Source organism: Mustela nigripes, chromosome 3 (assembly GCF_022355385.1).
Source record: "Mustela nigripes isolate SB6536 chromosome 3, MUSNIG.SB6536, whole genome shotgun sequence".
NCBI lineage: Eukaryota > Metazoa > Chordata > Mammalia > Carnivora > Mustelidae > Mustela > Mustela nigripes.
The window spans coordinates 46,085,085-46,104,137 of record NC_081559.1 but is presented as its reverse complement, the minus strand read 5'-3'; the positions used below and the strand labels follow the sequence as shown (position 1 = coordinate 46,104,137).

Genomic DNA, 19,053 nt, shown 5'->3' with positions numbered 1-19,053 from the left:
GGGTCATGGGAGGCAATTGGTCTGGGACACACTGTGGACATGGGCTTGCTGGAGTTTCTGAAATCAGGTCGGGGGCCCCCCATTGCTCATATGTCATGGGGAGGAGGGGAGATGTGTTCAGCAGATGTGTTATGGATGGCCACAGTCTCTTCTGCTGTTGCCACTAGAGCCACTAGATCCAAGAGTTCCCAGTGCATCTGTTGGAGGGCACGTTTTGCCAGGAGGGGAGACCCTAGAGCCAGTGGGAAGAAGCCAAGAAGACTTTACTGGGACCTGGACCCAAGCAGACCCTGGAGGCCACCTCCCTTCTTCCCTCCCATGTCTGCCCACTCCAGGGTAAGTTGTCTGTGGGAGGCACGGGGTGCTGAGGGTGAAGGCCGGGGGGGAGTAGTGACAGAGCCCCTAGCAGCCATGCTCACAGCCTTTGGACACCTGCTGGGTGCCACTTCTGTATTCCCTGGTGTGGTGTGCAATGGCCGCTGGGAGACTGTCCTAGTCTGTGCCCAAGGAGACGTGAAGGTAGGTTCCAGGGAACTGATAGAAGCCTAATGTTCTCGTGTTAATAATCATTTGTATCTGTTCTCTTTGTGTATTTTGAATCACAAAGTATTCCATGGAGAGTAGAAAGTGCAGAAACTGCAGCTGAGCAGAAATAGGGGCTTCTGCTCCTCCCTGGTGAGAGACCATAGCCTGTGGTAGACGGTGTTTTTTGTGGTTTTCAATTCGTTTTCTCTCTTAATCTCTGAGGCCCAGCATACACTAACCTGCCACCCATGGTCCTTTTCACATGCGCCCTCACTGCCCTGAGGCAGGATGGAGGTCACAGGTACCTGTCCTTGAACTTGACCTAGGCAGTCCCTTCTTTCTGGCTCCTTTGGCTCATAGTTTGGTTGGTGAGATTTATCCACATTATTGTTTTTCATTTTTCTTGAAATTATTTAAAAAATCTACAATGCCTGGATATGTGGGGTTTTTTTTAAGTATAGCAGTAATAGTGAGAAGTGCAAGGTTTGGTGCCTGGCTCCCCACAGGGGCCTCTGTCAGCCGTAGTACCCTGCCTCACCGTGGCCCTGGCCCTGAATTGTCCATTTGCGCTCTTGCGTGGCTGCTTTTGCTCCTGCAGCACAGATGGGACTGCAGTGCACTCGTGTTGGGAATGTGTGCGCATCACCTCCTGTTGAGCACATGGCTCACAGGTTTGCATGGATATTTGCCTGCTGACACGTGTTATGGTGCTTCCCTGCTGTCTTTGGAGACCTCAGGCTTTCTGCCCCTTGCCCATGGGACAAGCTCTCTGTGCTGCGTGCCCATCTGCAGAGGATGGGGTCCCTCTCCCCTGCCCAGAGGGTGCTCACTGCTTCAAGATGGGGCTCCTGTGTGCTCTGCCCTGACCGCCGCTCTGCACGCTGCTGTGTGCCTGCTGAGACAGCACCAGCGTGTCCCACCAGATGAGCCAAGTCCTCATTCCTCTTGGGTGGGGCATGGTGTGATTAAGTTCTGCACCAGCTCCGCGTCACTGTCAGAAGCCCTGGTGCTGGCTCCCTGGTCACTCATGTGGTCGCTGATTACCTCATTCACTCCCTCATTTGTCATTCATTCATTTCCTCCCTTATTCCCTCCCTCATTCATTTATTCACTCATTCATTTTCTCCCTTATTCCCTCCCGCCTTCCCTCCTTCCCTCACTCACGCACACACTCATTCACTCCCCCATTCTCTCAGTCAATCCCTAATTCACTCACTCTCTCATTCATTCACGTAAAGCTCATTCATTCATTCAGTCCCCATTTCACGCATTCACTTATGCACATGTTCATTCACTACCTCATTCATTTACTCCCTTATTCACTTGCTTATTCATTTATTCACTCCCACCTGTTCATTCACTCTATTCCTTCACCATCCACATGTACATGCTCATGCTCATTCACTTCCTCATTCAGTCATATTCACATGTTCACTCACATACTCATATACTCATTCACTTATTCCTTTACTCCCTCATTCATTCACTCACTGATGTGCTCACTCCCTCATTCACTCACTCACTGCTAGCTCATTTACCTACTAACTCATTCATTCTGTTATTCACTCACTTATTCCCTTGCGTACTCATTCATCACTCACGCAGCAAACATTGCAAAAGACTTGAAGGCTCATCCCTAAGACATAATTCTTTAGCAGAAAATGAGCTGGCACAGTAAACCAGTGAGACTGGCAGGTGGGAAGGCAGGTCAGAAGCATGATGTAAGTGGTGTCTTATGTCCAGGGGACTGGGGTAGTGCTAGCTCCTGATTCTTCCCCAGTTCTCCCAGGAGACCTGGGAGTTCAGCCTTACTGCTTGTAGCCAGGTGGCAATGAAGTCAAGATTGTTAGACTGTAGGTCAGGTGTTGTGACCGTGAGTGAATCGCCTCTCAGACAAGCTCAAGGGGGTCTCAGGTCCTCATGGCACCTCTGCTTAGGCAGTTGAGTAGAGTGGAAGAGGGAGGAGGAGAGGAGCCTCCCCTGTACTTAAAGTCTCTCCCAGAAGCCTACTTATTGCTTCTAGTCTTTACCCTGGCCAGAATTTAGTGATGCTCCCGGCTCTGGGGAGGTGTAGGGATGGGATGTGGGGGCAGTGTCACCTATGGCCTGCCTGACCCCACACACCCATCTCAGAGGGTCAGCCTGCCCACCCTGGGTCCTGATGCCACATGCCCACCTCGGAGGGGCAGTCCGAACTGCTCTGGGGCCTGACCCCGCGTGCCCACCTTGGGGCTTTTCTGCACTGCCCAGGGTCTGACCCCACGTGCCCACCTCGGAGGGCTTCTCCACACTGCCCTGGGGCCTAACCCCCATGTGCCCACATCAGGGGGCTTCTCTGTACTCCCTGGGCCCGACTCTGTGTGCCCACTGCAGAGGGGTGGGCTGCATTGCTTAGAGAGGGGAGTGAAACCTTTCTGCCTCATCTTCTGACCTTACAAAAGATGTGCTGTTCCCTGGGGACTGGCATATGGCTGGTCATTTCCTGGGGTGGCGTGGGACGAATGGATAGAGATACAGAGATATAGCAAGAGACATAGATGATTTTTGCCTGACCTCTGCATGCCCTTGTCCCACCTCTCAGTTTTCCCAGAAAACTGCTGTTGCCCCTCAGTGCCTGGCTCATAGCTCCCTCCTCTGTGGAACTTGACTGTGTGTTGGGTCCTTCTCCCCTGTGCCTCTTTACAAACCTCTGGTCACCAGCACTTCTGCCTCTGGTGAGGCTGGGCATGGCCATATTCTGTGGGTCTTGGTGCTGGCATTGGGCCTGGGGCTGACCCCAGGCAGGAGCTCAGTGGATCTGTCATGTGGGGCAACCATGGCCAGGCCTGCTGCAAGGCGGGGGGGGCTCCACCTAGCACCCTGGGCTCTGTGATTGCCCTTTGGCTCTGAGGTGGCCTCTCCCTCAGTGGCCTCCCTGCTAAGCATGCTTGTGAGCTTGTGTCCCAGCTCTTAGGAACCAGTCAGCCCTTGCCCTGCATGAGGCCTTGCCCTTGCAGCCCCCTCCTTCTTGTGCCAGACTCTGTTTCCTGTCGGCTGTGACCCTGATGGCATTTGTAGCCAGTCACATGTCACCATTGCATGGTGCAAAGAATGCACAATCTCTTTCCTTTCTGCCCGCACCCCCAGACCCCCTGTGGGTGGGCCAAGGCCAGCTGCACAGCTTTCAGGAGCCCCATGCACCACGAAATGAGAATGCTGAGCAAAGCCCTGAGCACATGGTCCTGGGTGCTCAGTGCTCAGCATCTGGGCCAAATCATCACCAAATGGTGACTTATCTGTGAGTTGGTCTTAGTTTATGGTGTTAAATGCTTTGTGCTGGTCTCTAATACAGGGCAATCCATGTGATCTCTCCTCTTGATTCTTCCGTGGCCCTTAAGTAACTACGTCATCCATGTTATAATTCTCAGAGTGGAAAGCATCCTAGAAGGAGGCCCACTAGCCCAGGAATGGTCCTCACCTGAGGACCAGCGAGATATCCCAGAAGGAAGCCCACCAGCCCAGGAATGGTCTTCACCCAAGGACCAGCGAGATATCCCAGAAGGAAGCCTACCAGCCCAGGAAAGGTCCTCACCCGAGGACCAGCGAGACATCCCAGAAGGAATCCCACCAGGCCAGGAATGGTCCTCATCTGAGGACCAGCGAGCCATCCCAGAAGGAAGCCCATCGGCCCTTACTCAACAGTCATCACCCAAAGACCAGCCAAATCCTCTCTTGGAGAAAGAGGATTCTGCAGCCCCAGAGAGCCTGAGACAGGATCTTGTGGAAAGAAGTGGGTCTGACCCAGTTGACACATGGATGTCTGCTTCCCGTAAAGCATCTGAGGGCAGGAGCGGGCAAGCTAAAATGAGTAGGCCGTATCTGGAGGCACAGCCAGAGTGGACAAGTTCGAGCAGTGCCCATCATTCAAACTGTTGGGTTGATTCCCTCATGTCCAAGCCCTATGCCGCAGGCAAGCTGGCAGGGGAGGGCCTCCTGCTGCCCTGCCCTGGATATGGGGGTGAGCAGAGCACGCAGTCAGGAAGCCCCCCTGGGACAGCGCAACTCCCGTTCTCCACACCTGCCCTAGATGAGCTGTGGGTGGCTGTGGAGAATGACCGAGAGGAGCTACAGACTTGCTTGATTAAGGAGCAGCTGTCCAAGTTGAGCCTTGTGGGACCACTGGGTGTCTCCTACACCGAGCTGGCCCCAGCAGATCACCCCCGATGCTCTGCTTCTGTGTCCTTGTGTGACCTGGGAAGCAGAGGCTTGTCTAGCCGAGGGGGCAGCTCTTCAGCCTGCTATGCTCTGGCCACGGACCTCCCTGGTGTCCTAGACACAGTACAGGCCCAGGAGGCTGATGGGAATTCTTTCTCCTGGAACCTGAAGGAGCTCTTTCTCGATGAATGGACAGATCGAACTTCCTCCAATTGTTCCTGCACCACGATGGAGATTGTGGGGACGCCATCTCCTTTGCCGGTGGGCTCTGATGCAGACCTGAGTGGTCTGCACCGGCGGGGATCTGATGTTCTGGATGACCGAGAACTGTTGCTCCTGACCGGCACTTACTTCCATCTTGGGGAGGCTCGGCAGTTTCACGAGAGCCATCTGGTGCCGGATCCGGTAGAGCCCTCTGAGATGTGTCTGGTGTCCTCGGAACACTATGCAGTCAGCGGCAGAGAGAGCCATGCCTGTATCCTTCCCACGCTGGGGGCTGGCCCCGTAGATGTGTGTCCAGCAGAGGAGCCCAGGCTGAGCTTCCAGGTCACCTCAACGCCTGTGAGAACGGACAGCCCAGCAACATCTGGGGCCACCTGCGTGCGCCAGGAGATCCAGGAGGGGACCTATGCCGGCAGCTGCCACCACCGGGACGGAGCTCAGCTGAGTATGTGCTGGGGGGCTTGCCCTGGAGACCCCAGGGGAAGCTGCCACGGAAGCATGGCATGGCCGGGGCGGGGCCTTCCTTGTCCTGTGCTCTGATGCCGCTACAACCCCCCCACCAATAGTTTCAGCTGTAGTGTGAGGGTTTTGTAGTGATAGGTCATCTCTTGAAAAATTAGGGATTAGAGTTATAAGTGCATGGGAAGGGCACAGCCTGCGGTCCCAGCTGCTTCTGTGTCCCTCCTTGCAAGCCACTGTGTGTACCATGGTCAACCAGGGTGGCCCCTCGTGTGCTACTGGGCTTCAAGCTGCTGCTGCCAGGTGCATTCTGCTCCAGGAGGGGCGTCAGGATCATGTCCCTTTACTTGCCTCTTGGAGCTGATTGATTATCTTTGCTGTATTTTTCTCCATATTTCCCTAACTTCTTAGCAGATCCGTGTCACGTTAGCCAAGTTGTGTCCTTACTGCTGACTTCAGGCTTTCCCCCTAAACTTTAAAAAGTTATGCAAATATTATATGTTATTTGTACAAAGACTAGAAAATGACACCAAAAAGAACATAAAATCCCCTGTAAATGCCCCCTAAAGATAACCCCATGTTTGTTCTGGTGTATATGTTTGAGGCTGTGAAAATACCCATGCATGTGCAGGAAATGGCCTCGTATGAATGTTCATGTGTGGCCATGGTCAAGGCCGTCCACAGACCTGGCAGCAGAAGGCAGACGTGGTGCAGGGTAGGGGGTGGTGTCCAATGCGGGTTTCCAGGCTTTTCCCTTGTCCAAGTGTGGGTGTCCCCGCCCCACCCTGTGTGGGTACTGTGGGGGACTGCATCCTTGGCCGGGCCGGGCTGCCGCTGCTGTGCTGACCTCCCCTGCCCTCCAGGTGTGCAGTTTGAGGTGAAGCGGGTGGAGCTCCAGGGCTCCTCGACCCTGTTCTGCTGCTGGCTCGTGAAAGACCTGCTGCACAGCCACTGGGACTCAGCCACGCGCACGCGCCTGCTCCTGGCCAGCCTGCCCAGCTCCAGCCACTCCATGTGCGAGCTTTCTGGACCCAGCGTAGGGGAGGTAGGGGTCTGTGCTCAGCTCCTGCCTCGTACCTACTGCATGGTGTGGGAAGGGGTCCTGCCTGGCCTTTTTGTCTTTCTTTCCTCTGCTTCCTCTGGGATGGGAGGAGGATCCTTCTAGGGCTTTTCCCCTGTGCTTGCTGGTGTTCTGGGTGAGTCTGAAGCCATACGTGAGATTTGAAACCTCAGTTTGCCCTGTGTGCTGGGTGGAGTCTTGGTGTGTGCGCCAGTTTGGGTGGACTAGGAGAGCACTTCTCAGGCCAGCCCCCCTAGGACACAGGAGGAGCAGGGTGCGGGAATAGGGGACTGGTGACATGGCTCTGCTTGCTCTTCCCTGTTTTCCTCTGGTCACATGTGGCCCCTCAGGCATCCCATTTCATCTACAGATGCTCAGAAGCAAGCCCTGGTTTGAGGAGCCTCCGAAGGCTATGGAGCTGGAGGGACTGGCGGCCTGTGAGGGTGCATACTCCCACAAGTACAGCACGCTGAGCCCGCTGGGCAGCGGTGCCTTTGGCTTCGTCTGGACTGCAGTGGACAAGGAAGCCAACAAGGAGGTACTCGGGCTCTTGGGCCGCATTCAGTAGTGGGGACCCTGCTCAGATGCAGCCATGGCCTCAGTGCCTCTGTGTCCAAACTCTTGGATTGCTGTGACAGGAGTCCTCTGTGGAGCACCCAGCACACGGGCCAGCCCAGGTGGGGCTCTGGCCTTGGAGGGCCCTTCTGCCAGCGCACATAACCATGCCCAGCCGTCCTGCTCACCACTTCAGATGCATGCTGAAGTGTCCTTTCACTGTGTCCTTTCACACTGTGTCCTTTCACTCAGAGGCTGATGTTGGGGGTAGATTTTCAGGCGGAGACCTAGCTGCCCTCCTCTCAAGTCCTATTGGGATTGCACTTGTAATTGAGCGTTTTGAGATTTGAGGGAGTTAATGTGGTGGCACTCTTGCTTGTCCCTGTAAATACTGTGACACTACCCAACTGTTCCTGTGCTGCCTGCTGAGTTTGGGGTGCCATGCGTGCGTGGGGTCCTTTGACCGCATGGGGTCTGATCACTTACAGCTGGCCTTTACCCGCTGAGTGTCCGTGTTAACGCTTTTCCTTCCTGCACCCGTCTGCCTGGTTCTGACATGTTTCCCGTGGGTCCTTCGATGTTCTAGGTGAGTGGCTAGTCTCCTGCAGGGGGCCAGCTCTGTCTTTCCTTCTATGTAGTCTGTAGCCCCCCGGCCTCTGGGACCCACAGGGCCGTTTTCAGGAGCAGGTGAGCTGTCGGCTCTTCTGCCCGGTCATCGTCAGCTGCTGTGGCTCCTTTCTAAAGATTTTATTTATTTATTTGAGAGAGAGGAGAGAGAGAGAACGCATGCAGAGGGAGAGGCAGACTCCCTGCTGAGCAGGGAGCCTGATGCAGGGCTTGATCCTGGGACCCTGGGATCATGACCTGAGCTGAAGGCAGATTCTTAACTGACTGAGCCAACCAGGCACCCCTGTTCTGTTCTTGATGGAGATCTTCTGCTGGGGATATTTCATTTTATTTTCAGCTCACTGAAATTTTTCTTGAAGAATGAGTATTGAGTTCTATCAGATGTCTTTTCAGCCTCTGTTGAAATGATCATACTCTCATTTTCTTTATTAATATAATGAATAACACTAATCAACTTATACCCATAGAACCAATCCTTGGTTATAATATTCTTTTAATCCTTGGTTATAATAATTCTTTTGGTTTGCTAATATTTTTACTTGGGATTTTTTAAAATTTATATTTCGTGCATCAGTTTTCTTTCTTCTTCTTCTTTTTTTTTAATATCAAAGTTGCAAGAGGCTGGTAGAGTTGGAAGCCTTTTTGCACATTAGCACGTACAATGATATATCTGCGGCTGCTTCTGTTCCCTTGGTTGGTCTGATTCTTTTTTTTTAAATTTTTTTATTTATTTGACAGATCACAAGTAGGCAGAGTGGCAGGCAGAGAGAGATGGGGAAGCAGGCTCCCTGCTGAGCAGAGAGTCTGATGAGGGTCTCGATCCCAGGACCCTGAGATCATGACCCGAGCTGAAGGCAGAGACTTAAACCACTGAGCCACCTAGGTGCCCCTGGCTGGTCTGATTCTTGTGTCCATGCTCTCTCATCTTTGCTAGACTTGTTAAAGAATTGTCTGCTTTATTCATCAAATATGTGTTTTGTTTTCTTATACTTTCCTTGAGTTAATTTGGCTATATTTCCAGCGTATTGGGTTGAACATGGTTGTTGGACTGTTACTAAGTAACAGGGCGCTTCCAGGGTACGTCTTCTGAGCCCACGTTGGTCGCCTTCCTGAGGCCGTGGTGTATGCTGCTCTTGCTGTCACGTGTTTATAGGGTGTTTAACTCTCAAGTTTTTGTTGCTGTCTCTAATCTCTGTGAGGCAGCTCCATTCTTGATTGAGTCAGGAACCTGAAAGGCTATAGAGTTTCTGTAGACCTCTAGACCTCAAGGAAGAAGAAAGAAACCTAGGAGCTCTTCTCTTGGTTTGAAAAGAAACACACGAGTCTTTTTGCATCTCAGAGCCCAGAGATGCCAGCTTCAGTGTTATGAGGCCCGCAGATGATTCTGGAAAGCCGTCCATCAGAACATGGCCCCGTAAGGGTGAGGCCCACCATTGGGGGACAGAGCACAGTTCTGGACGCTCAGTCCGTGGGGCAGTTGGTGGCACTGCTATCCTCACAAAGCAGTTGTGGTGACCCACGACCTGAGTGTCTCTCCCAAGTGTGTAGATCTTTATATTTCTCTCAGCGTGTTCTGTGGTTTTTGGTGAGTTTCTGAAACCTGCATTATTTCCGTATCTGATTTCTTGCCTTTCTTGTGTCTAGTTTTCTTTTTTTTTTTAAAGATTTTATTTATTTATTTGACAGACAGAGATTACAAGTAGGCAGAGAGGCAGGCAGAGAGAGAGAGGAGGAAGCAGGCTCCCTGGCTGAGCAGAGAGCCCGATGCGGGGCTTGATCCCAGGACCCTGGGATCACGACCTGAGCCGAAGGCAGAGGCTTTAACCCACTGAGCCACCCAGGTGCCCCTCTTGTGTCTAGTTTTCGTTTGCTGGAATATTGGTTACTAATAACATGTGGGTGTCACATGTCATGTCCTCACACGTATTCTGACTGGTTTGTTCCCCTCATGTGTTTGTGGCGATCCACACGGTTTCTCTCTGAGAACGTGACCTCTGCTCTGTGGCCTCTAGCATGCTTGTGAAGAGCAACCTGGTGTTTTTTCTTTCTGAGTTTTTTTCTTTTAATCTTTGGAGTTCAGAAATTTCCTTAGGATGTATTTCTATGTGTGTGTGTGTTCTTTATTCATGCTTGGCACTTGGTAATACTTTGATCTGAATGTTTAAAGCTTTCTTTACCTCAAGAGGATTTATTCTTTTGTTCTGTTAATCCTTTTCCTTCTTTCTAGCTCTGTACTTTGTCCCCAAAGCCTCCTGTAGTTGTGTTCTGAGGCTCCCAGCAGCAGCCTTCCTTCGCCCCTCCTTGAACCCCGCAGTGGGGTGGGCAGCAGGCCTCTCTGCCTCCAGCCTTGGCCTCCGCACCCCCCACCTGTCCACGCTCCCGGGTGCCAGGACGTTGGCCTTGCTTCCCTCGTCCTCTTGCCTTCTCTCACGTGCCTCCTTGGCCTTTGGAATCAGGGAGCCCTCTCTTGGCACCATCTTCAGGATTTGACCGCTTGTCAGCACTGATGGCTGGCGCTGAGCCATCCCCTTTGTTGCGTGGTCACCGTGAGGCCTGACTGGGCGCTGCGGATGCCCATCTCTGCCTCTCCCGCCTCTGCGTGCCCCCTCCCGCTGCCTGGCTGCCCCTCCGCCGGGCCCCTCGTCCCTGCTCACCCGAGCTCAGCACACACGTGTTGGCTGTCCACACCGTGGATGGTGAGCTCATCGGGCTGGACTCGTGGGTCATCTTATGGGGTCTCCAGCGGAAGCGTGGGGCGGGCCTGACCTGCAGTTCCTGCTTACTGTGTGCCCCCAGGCCCCATGGCCATTCTTCCCCAACAACCAGTGCTCTGCTGAGTGGCTTATGGTGCTCGTCTCCCTGATATGCGGCCTTTCAGCACTGTGACATTCCTGTGTCCTGTGATGCGTTTGCTTGTGTTGCTTTGTCTGTTGGTTTTGTTGGGCTCCCCTCAGCTCCCAGACGATGCAGTTGATAGCCTCAGTTTCTGTTTTCCAGTTCTCCGACCTCCTCTTTCATTTCCTCTATCAGGGCTCTACCTCTCAGTTGTGACCTTGGGGTGATGGGGTTTCTGAGGGGGACCTGCCCCTAGGTCTCTGGCCCAGTTCATGGCCACTCCACCATGCGCTTCCGTCTCCTCAGCCTCACCCTTCCATTCCTTGTGCTGTGTGTGGGGGCGGGCTGGGTTTCTTCTCTCCCTTCCCTGGCATTCAGGGGGAGGCCCACTCAAGGTTTGTGTCTGCGGAGCTGGCGGCAGGCGCCACACTCAATGGAGTGCCAGAGACACGCTGGCAGCCACTTTTCCCCTATCTTCCTCATAGGTGGTGGTGAAGTTTATTAAGAAGGAGAAGGTTTTGGAGGATTGTTGGATCGAGGATCCCAAACTTGGGAAAGTTACTTTGGAGATTGCGATTCTGTCCAGGGTGGACCATGCCAATATCATCAAGGTGGGGTGCCGTTTGTCATTTAGTGGTACCCTGACGTGACTCCCATGAACTGTTGTTAAATATGTTGTCCTGAGGGCACCTCAGCAGGCCCAGACTTGACTTTGTCTTTTTCCAGGTTTTGGATGTATTTGAAAACCAAGGGTTCTTTCAGCTGGTGATGGAGAAGCACGGCTCTGGTCTGGACCTCTTTGCCTTCATTGACCTCCATCCCAACCTTGATGAGCCCCTGGCGAGTTACATCTTCCGACAAGTGAGCAGGCTGGAGCCATGCTGGGGAGATCATGGGCTTGGGCTGGGGTCCCGGGGCTGCCGATGTGATGGCTCACATGTACTTCTTTCTGTGAGCTGGGATCTAGCCTCCAGATTTTGGATTTTATGGAGTAAGATCTATATTACGATACATGGGGGAGCCCAGATGCTGTCCTGGACTGATGAGAGAAGTATGTTTAATGACTAAAACTTACTTATATTCATACAGTTTCCACACCAGTTGCAAAACTTAGGCAATGAAGCGATCAGGTTAGGCTTCGAGGCCTGTGCATCTGATTTGAGCCCTCGTCTCTCAGCAAGAAACCATTGCTAAGTTGTATGCAAGGATCATTACAGGGCTGATGAGGGAAGGCTGTGCGTTCAGTCCAAAAGAGCCTCTGAGGCACCCACTGTGTATGGGATGGTCTTGTGCTTAGTGGATAAGAGCAGTCCTGCTGTCCAGCTAAGTGAGGTAATCAGGAAAGGTTGAGATTCTAGCAACCTTGTTTCACAATGTTTATTTTGGTCTCTTTCATGTTTGCTTATGTGTTGATCTTGTCCAGGTATTATTTTGTTGGTATGGGAGAGTGACAAGCAAAATAGAAAGGCATCCTGGAGATAAAGAGGCTGGGAAGAGGGTGGAGAGGAGACAGTTGTTCCTGTGAGTTTTTAGGAGAAGGTTAGGTGTCCCAGACTATTCTTAGCTCCCTGGAAACAATGGAGAACTACCTGGAAAGGGGATATTCATATATACTGTTCCCATACTTGCTCACCAGTTGTTTCCTGGTGAGGACTTGATATCTAATGCCAGTTTGCGTTAAGTTGACATTTCTTACTCAGAGCTATAAATTCCTAGAAGCTATTGGATTTCTGATATTAAGTTTCCCAGGCACCTATCTATAAATTTCAGGCATCATGGTTCTGCTCAGACTGTCCCCTTTCTCCCTCTTTCTGTGTTGCAAGATTATATACCCGCCTATTGTAATGCATGGTAAAAATTTGTTTCTGAAATCTTCATGGCAGGCAGACTGTTAAGATGTAACAAGAGTTACTTGTTGAAAGCTGCTTTCTCTGAGTTGTTAATTCTGGGGCAATTGATTTGGTAATTATAGGGTCCTATACTTTCTAAAAAAGTCTATTCCAAGTAGTCCCTCTGTAAATTTATATATGTAAGTGCTATTATATGTAAGTAGGGATTCACAATTTTATAGAAAAATATCATCATATGCCAGTGTCTACAAACGGTGCCAGTGACCAGCCCCAGGTCCAATGTGTCTGGCCATTCACAGACGAGCTCTACTGGGCGACAGGGGTACCTGAGGGCCTGCGGGAGGAAGGGCTTCTCTATCTGGACTCAGGTTCTCTTCAGATCTTTGTGGTGAATCCCTTGCTGCCTATTAATAAGCTTCCATGAAATTTTCACGTTCATCGCAGTTTCTCTTCTCAGCTGGACCCTGGCATGTATGTGTGCGTGTGTGTGTTTATGTACATACGTGTGAGTGTCTGGGTGTGCACACGTGTGTATCTGTGCATGCATGGTTGTGTAGATCGGTATGAGGGTACGTTTTTGTTTGCATATATGTGCATGTAAATGTGTATTTGTTTACTAGTTGTAAGTTAATTAATGGGGCACAGTTAACCCACCATTAACTATAGCCTCTGATTCAAGGGTATTCACTTGTAAACATAAAATTGTCTCTAATCAAAATGACCATGTCCGTGAAGACACTATGTTGATTGGTATGATTGGTGTCCAAATTGTGAATACAGTCATAAATTTTACTCATCTCATTGAAACTTAACCGGAAGCTTCCTTATGTTCATCTCTGTCATCAGACGTTGTGTAGGCTTCTCTGGTCTGGACAGACAGCAGTTGTCACTGTTCCCTTCCAGAGTGGGGACTGTTGCACTTGGCTTGCTGGAACAAAGCCCATTTCCAGGGGAATCACTTTACATGCCTATGGACGAGAACCCCATGCATGCTGGGGCTCAAGTGGCTGATGCCGGGGGCTGCCCTCCGAGAAACCGCTAGAGATCAGAGGCAGGGGTTTGAAGACGTGGCTTCCACTCTCAACTCTGCCCCTCAATGTGGCATGAACTCTGGGCAGGACACTTTCCTTCTGTGTGAACCAAAGGTGTCATGCTCAGTCTTTCTCTAGGGCCGTCTCCCATTTCACAACCAAACCACACTCATGGAAGCACCCACCACGTGTCTTTGTAGCTTTTGCTTGTGGTCCATGTGTCCTTCCTCCCGAGATTGTCACTCTGTGTGTTGAGGGGTGAGTGACGCTTGTCTGTAGCACACGGAGAGAACCCAAAAATCACGTATTTGTGCTGGGGGACAAGTGGGGTGTTTGTGGGAGGGCATGAAGTGTCAGTTACGCCAGACGAAGTCCTATTTCATAGCTAACGTTAATGTGTTGTATACTTAACAATGTGCTGAGTGTCCTTACTGCTACTAATGAGAATAATGAAATTTTAAGGAAGAATCCCACCCTGGTGCATGCTGTTGCTGAGAGTGTAGCCCGCCCGGACCTGCATCATGGCGGCTGAGCTGGATTGGGTCTGCATATCCAGGATTCTTTCCTGCCACTAGTTCTTGAGGAATTAGATAAGAGGTGTTTTTCTTTGTTGTTTGTCCTGTTTTCAAGTTAGTCCTTATCTTAGACGCCTGTTTTCCTTGAATTGCCTGGTTGCAGCTAGTGGCAGCAGTGGGCTACCTGCGCTCCAAGAACATCATTCACCGGGACATCAAGGATGAGAACATTGTCATTGCTGAGGACTTCACAATCAAGCTCATCGACTTCGGCTCTGCCGCCTACTTGGAGAAGGGCAGGCTGTTTCACACATTCTGTGGGACGATCGAGTACTGTGCCCCTGAAGTCCTCATGGGAAACCCGTACGTACGGTGCCAGGCTGTGGCCAGACCTCACATCTTCTGGGGATACCACAGGACTGCTTGGTGTTTAGGTGGGAGAACAGTTTCCGCTGGTGCCTCTTCATGACACAGGCTGTGGAGTGTTGATAAAGGTCTTGGTCCCAAGTGGGCTGACCGGCAAACTATGGTGGGCTAAGGGGAGGTAGGCCATGACCACTGCTCTTTGTAGTGTTACATTCTCAACTCTTATGTGTGTTTGGAGTTTTATGTAATTGGATCTTTGAGAATAAGATGAAAGATCAGGATAGGAGGCCCAAAAGTTGAGACTCTTCAAGTAGGAGGAGAGGGTCTCTCTTCAGCTGGGTTTAGTCATGGCGATGACAGGCACAATAGCCAATTCCAGTAACAGGTGGCTGGGCTGGCAGCCCGTGACATCCAGCATCAAAGGCACAAGTGCCGAGGACCCACATCGGCCTGGACCTAGTTGGCCTTCCTGCTCCCACCAGGGGGGCAGCGTGTCCCTGCCCCAGAGCCTGCAGGCTGCTGGGGGCCCTGGGCGATGCTCAGGAAACCCTTCTCCTGTTGTCTCTATGTGCACCCAGAACCACCAATAGGACATATTGAAGGGGGTAGTCCCGGAAGGGCCTTGGGAGTTTCTCTAAAGATGTAATTTGATCAGCCTGGTGCCCACAGCATGCTGTTGGCTGCTGTCTTGTCCTGTAGTGGCCATTGGAGTTGGAGAGGGCCACCTGTCCTGTCCACAGGACCCTAACATGTGCTGTGTGGCTTGTCTGTTCCCCACCGCACCCCCTGCACCCAGACTGGGATGCCCCCATGGGGGAGCGCAGGGTGATGGTGCCTCTCAGTGCTGCTCAGAGACCTCCGGTCCTCCCCAGGGTGTCCCCATCTTCTGGAGCACCTGCCCTGACGTCTCTCTAAACAACATGAAAACAAAGTGCTGAAGGAGGTTTTCTTGCCATCGCTCCTACGGCCTCTTGTCTTGCACGTTCCTCACGTCTATCCTCCTGACTGCCCCCCATCCTGGTCTCCGGCCTCATGATGTCCTGGGCCCTCTCCTTGCTCACAAGTGTCTCTCAGCCATGCTGTCTGACTCCGTGGTCTCTGATCTCTGGGCCAGAGCTGAGTGACCAGCCAGCTCCCGGGCAGCTCGGCTGCAGTGCCCCACTTCTCTATAAAGTGAAGTTGCCATTTCTTGGGCAGCTGTGAGGCTTAGGGTAAGAGCGCTGCCATCTCACAGGTGCCAGTGCACAGGAGCTGGGTGAGGTCCATCCTTACACTGACAAAAGATGGCAGCAGGGCCCCATTGTACCCTGGTCCCCAGGCGGTTGCCCAGTTGGCCCAGCCTGGACCCCTCTGCCGCCTCCTTCACCCTCTCTAGGTTGCTGCTGTTGCCTTGACCCTCCTTCTGCTCCTTTGAGGACTGGAGCCTACCCTCTGCTGTGCCTTCTCTCCACCTCCTCCAGGAACCACCCCTATCAGGAGGCGCTCTGCTCTCACGTGCTATACACCCTCTTATCTGGTGGTGGGCATCTCTCAGCTGCCTGGATATGAAGCCTTGCTTTTGTTTCCTCCCCAGCATGTGGCTGGAGCATGGCTGGCTGGGGTGGAGGTGCTGGAATGGAGGGTGTAGTTGAGAAGGGCCACAGAACACGCTGGGGGCCACTGTCAGGGCCGCATGTGGGGCGAGCCGAGCCCCAGTATGGCCCGAATACCACCGCCACCTCTCCCTTGCAGATACAAGGGGCCAGAGCTGGAGATGTGGTCCCTGGGGGTCACGCTGTACACGCTGATCTTTGAGGAGAACCCCTTCTGTGAGCTGGAGGAGACCATGGAGGCCACGATCCACCCCCCATACCTGGTGTCGGAAGGTAAGGGCGCCTGGTCCCCCTCCTTGAGCACAGCGACTCTGTCCATGCTGATAGCCTCGTTGCTTTCTTTCTAGTCGTCAAACACTAATCTGAACAGAAGGGTAACTTCAATGTGACTAAATCCTTACGATAATTTTTTTTAAGATTTTAATTATTTATTTATTTATTTATTTATTTGAGAGAGAGAGAGAGAGAAAGCACGTGAGCAGAAGTGAGGAGAGGACCAGAGACTGAGAGGGAGAAGCAGGCTCCTTGCTGAGCAGGGAGTCTGATGTGGGGCTCGATCCTAGGACCCTGGGATCGTGACTTGAGTCAAAGGCAGACACTTAACGCAGCCACCCATGTGCCCCTGGTCTCTCTTCTTATAAGGACACTACTCCCATCACGGAGCCTACCTTCATGACTTCATGTGACGCTGACCACTTCCCAGGCGCCACTGGGGGTTAGGGCTTCACCTAGGGGTGGGGGCAGGTGTGGAGACAGTTCAGTCCCTAGCAGCCTAGAAGAGGGTTTTTGCACCTTTGCTAAAGTTCGGGTTCCCATGAACCGTGCTTCCTGCAACATGCTGTTTCATGCACAAAATCATTCCATGTACTCTTTCACTGCATTCTCAAGATACTCCTGTGGGATGGTGAGGTCAGAGCAGCCTGGTTGAGGAGACACCCACATTGTTATAGGAAATGGAACTCAAATCTAGACCCAAGGCTGAGGCTCTTAGAGCCCATGCTGCCTCCCGGGGTGACAGTGCAGGGCTTGCCTGTGGCTGCCTCCCTCTCCTCTGAGCACAAGAACCTCATGTCATTGGAGGCTCTGCATGGCCAGCAGGCTGAGCTCTGGAAGCTCTGCATGGAGGTTAGGTGAGCAGGGTATGGGAGGTCCTGAACTCAACGCTTTCATTTCAGAGGGGACAAGCATGTCCTGTGGCTGGTCTCCACAAGTAGCTGGGCCCGTGTGCCCGAACCCCCAGTTTCTTGTCAGTGGAGGTTCCCAGGCCACTTCTTGTCTAGTCGGAGGTACTCGCGGTGGGCAGACCTGGGACCCGCTGCTCTGAGATCTGTTCTTCTTGAGCCCAAGCCCGGACCCACCATTGGTCTTCTGGCCACATGCCTAGGGTGGGTCTTTATGTCTCCAGATCTCATGAACCTCATGTCTGGGCTGCTGCAGCCTGTCCCCGAGCAGCGTACCACCCTGGAGAAGCTGGTGACAGACCCCTGGGTGACACAGCCCGTAAATCTTGCTAACTACACCTGGGATGAGGTGTGTCACATGAACAAGCCAGGTAAGATACATGACATGTGCAAAGAAGGTAAGGAAGATTTTTCCCAGGTGATCTTCCTGGGTCTGGGGAGGAGGCAGCTCCCTCCTCCATGCTGTCCTGGACACAAATGTCAGGGCTTGTAGCTGGCTTGTTACCTGTGGAACAAATGGGGCTTGATTCTGTTCCAGAGGTCCTTGAACATCACTGGGTCCATAGAAGGTGGGTGAGCACCCAGGGGAGCCCCTGACAAGGAGGCACGCAGAGGAGGGGCTTGGGGCGGGGGCCAGAGGGTTTGAGAGCAGCCAGAGGTGGCCTAAGCCAGCAGAAGGGGAGGGTAAGGCTGCAGACAGTGAGTGACATGCTCTTAGGGGACCCAAGGGCCCCTGGCTCTTCCAATGAGGCTCCTGGCTGCAGAGGTGGGTGGCAGTAGGCTGGTGTGTCTGGCTGCCGCTGCTCAGGGTGGGTGGACCCAGCTGGTGTTGGGGGGTCCAGGCATAGACTCCCCGCAGCACCCTGATGGGGGCTGGGGACACTGCAGCAGTGTCAGGCGAGTTCTCAAGAGCCCTGCCAATGTCTTTTGTTCCTAGAAATTTTATCAGAGAGAAGCAAGTGTCTTAGAATCTTGTGTTAACACCGATACATTGTCGTCTTCTTTCTCAGAAAGCGGAGCGCTGTCCGGTGTGAGCCTGGAGACAGAGAGCAGGTGTGCCAGGGAGGTGGCATGGGCGCTGGAGCCCTGAGGGGCCTTGTGCCCTACGGGAGATCCCTGAGGAGCCAACTCCAGTTCTCCGCTGCTCTTCTTCATTCGCTCGGGATCAAGGTGTTTTCAAGCCCCATCCAGGCAAAGGAAGTAAATTCGCAAGCATTAGGCCCAATTCACTTTATAAAAACTCCCGTGCAAGTTTGAGAAGTGCTAGGACAAAAGCCAGTGGTGTTACCAGATTTTAGGTTTATAAATAGACTTGGAATTCATTTTTCACATGACCTTGGAAAAGCATTCTAGTGTTCGGTTGAGTTTTGCGCTGTTAAAGGGCTTTTATTTGTGAACTTCAGAGTCTTTAATCTTTCTGATTTTGTATATATACATGTGTGTTTGTTTCCCCTGACTCGACATGTGCTCATCTCATGTGTGGAGTTTGTAGAACTGATTAGCCAGATGACCAGACTATTTCATTAACTTATTTTTTTGAACACTTACAAATTAAAGTAATTTTGTAGTGAACCATGACTATGACTGTCTGAACTGTTCCACGATACTGGTATGGGAAGCGTTTCATTTACGTTTGTGTACCCGCACTTGCCCTCACTGGAGAGGGTTCAGCCTCCATCAGCTTGGGGGTCCCTCTCCTGGTTTGGCCCCGAGCCCCTGCCCCTTGTTCAGTCTAAGGAGGCTGGGTGGGGACCAGCTGTCCTTAGGCACTTCCCTTCTCCTCTGCTCAACTGCTCCAGCCCACTCTCTGTCTGGGTCCTGCTGCTCACCCTGACGCCCTCCCCACAACCCTCTGGATATCCAGCCCTACGTCTGTGCTGGACATCCACCCCTACGTCTGTGCTGGACATCCACCCCTGTCTCCTTCCCATCTGGTTCAGGTGCCTGGGGGTCTCTAGCACACTTAGATGTCTCCTCCCTTCCAGGCTCCAACCCATACTGTCTGAAACAGGATCAAGAAGCTCAAGGAGCAGGTGCAAAG

The 19,053-nt window shown here is 52.3% G+C and overlaps 1 protein-coding gene across 4 annotated transcripts in view; it reads left to right on the top strand.

The window, feature by feature from the left end:
* Nucleotides 1-18,579, top strand: part of PASK (PAS domain containing serine/threonine kinase) — a 37,896-nt gene extending 19,317 nt beyond the window's left edge. For all 4 annotated transcript variants that reach the window (XM_059393909.1, XM_059393908.1, XM_059393910.1 and 1 more), the window contains exons 9-18: nt 168-336; nt 3,933-5,386; nt 6,264-6,445; nt 6,831-6,998; nt 10,963-11,088; nt 11,204-11,338; nt 14,037-14,236; nt 15,971-16,104; nt 17,237-17,383; nt 18,023-18,579. In XM_059393909.1, coding sequence (XP_059249892.1) covers nt 168-336; nt 3,933-5,386; nt 6,264-6,445; nt 6,831-6,998; nt 10,963-11,088; nt 11,204-11,338; nt 14,037-14,236; nt 15,971-16,104; nt 17,237-17,383; nt 18,023-18,102 — 2,795 coding nt within the window. In that variant the 3' untranslated portion in view covers nt 18,103-18,579. The remainder of the gene's footprint in view (nt 1-167; nt 337-3,932; nt 5,387-6,263; nt 6,446-6,830; nt 6,999-10,962; nt 11,089-11,203; nt 11,339-14,036; nt 14,237-15,970; nt 16,105-17,236; nt 17,384-18,022) is intronic.
* The last annotated feature ends 474 nt before the right edge of the window (nt 18,580-19,053 follow it).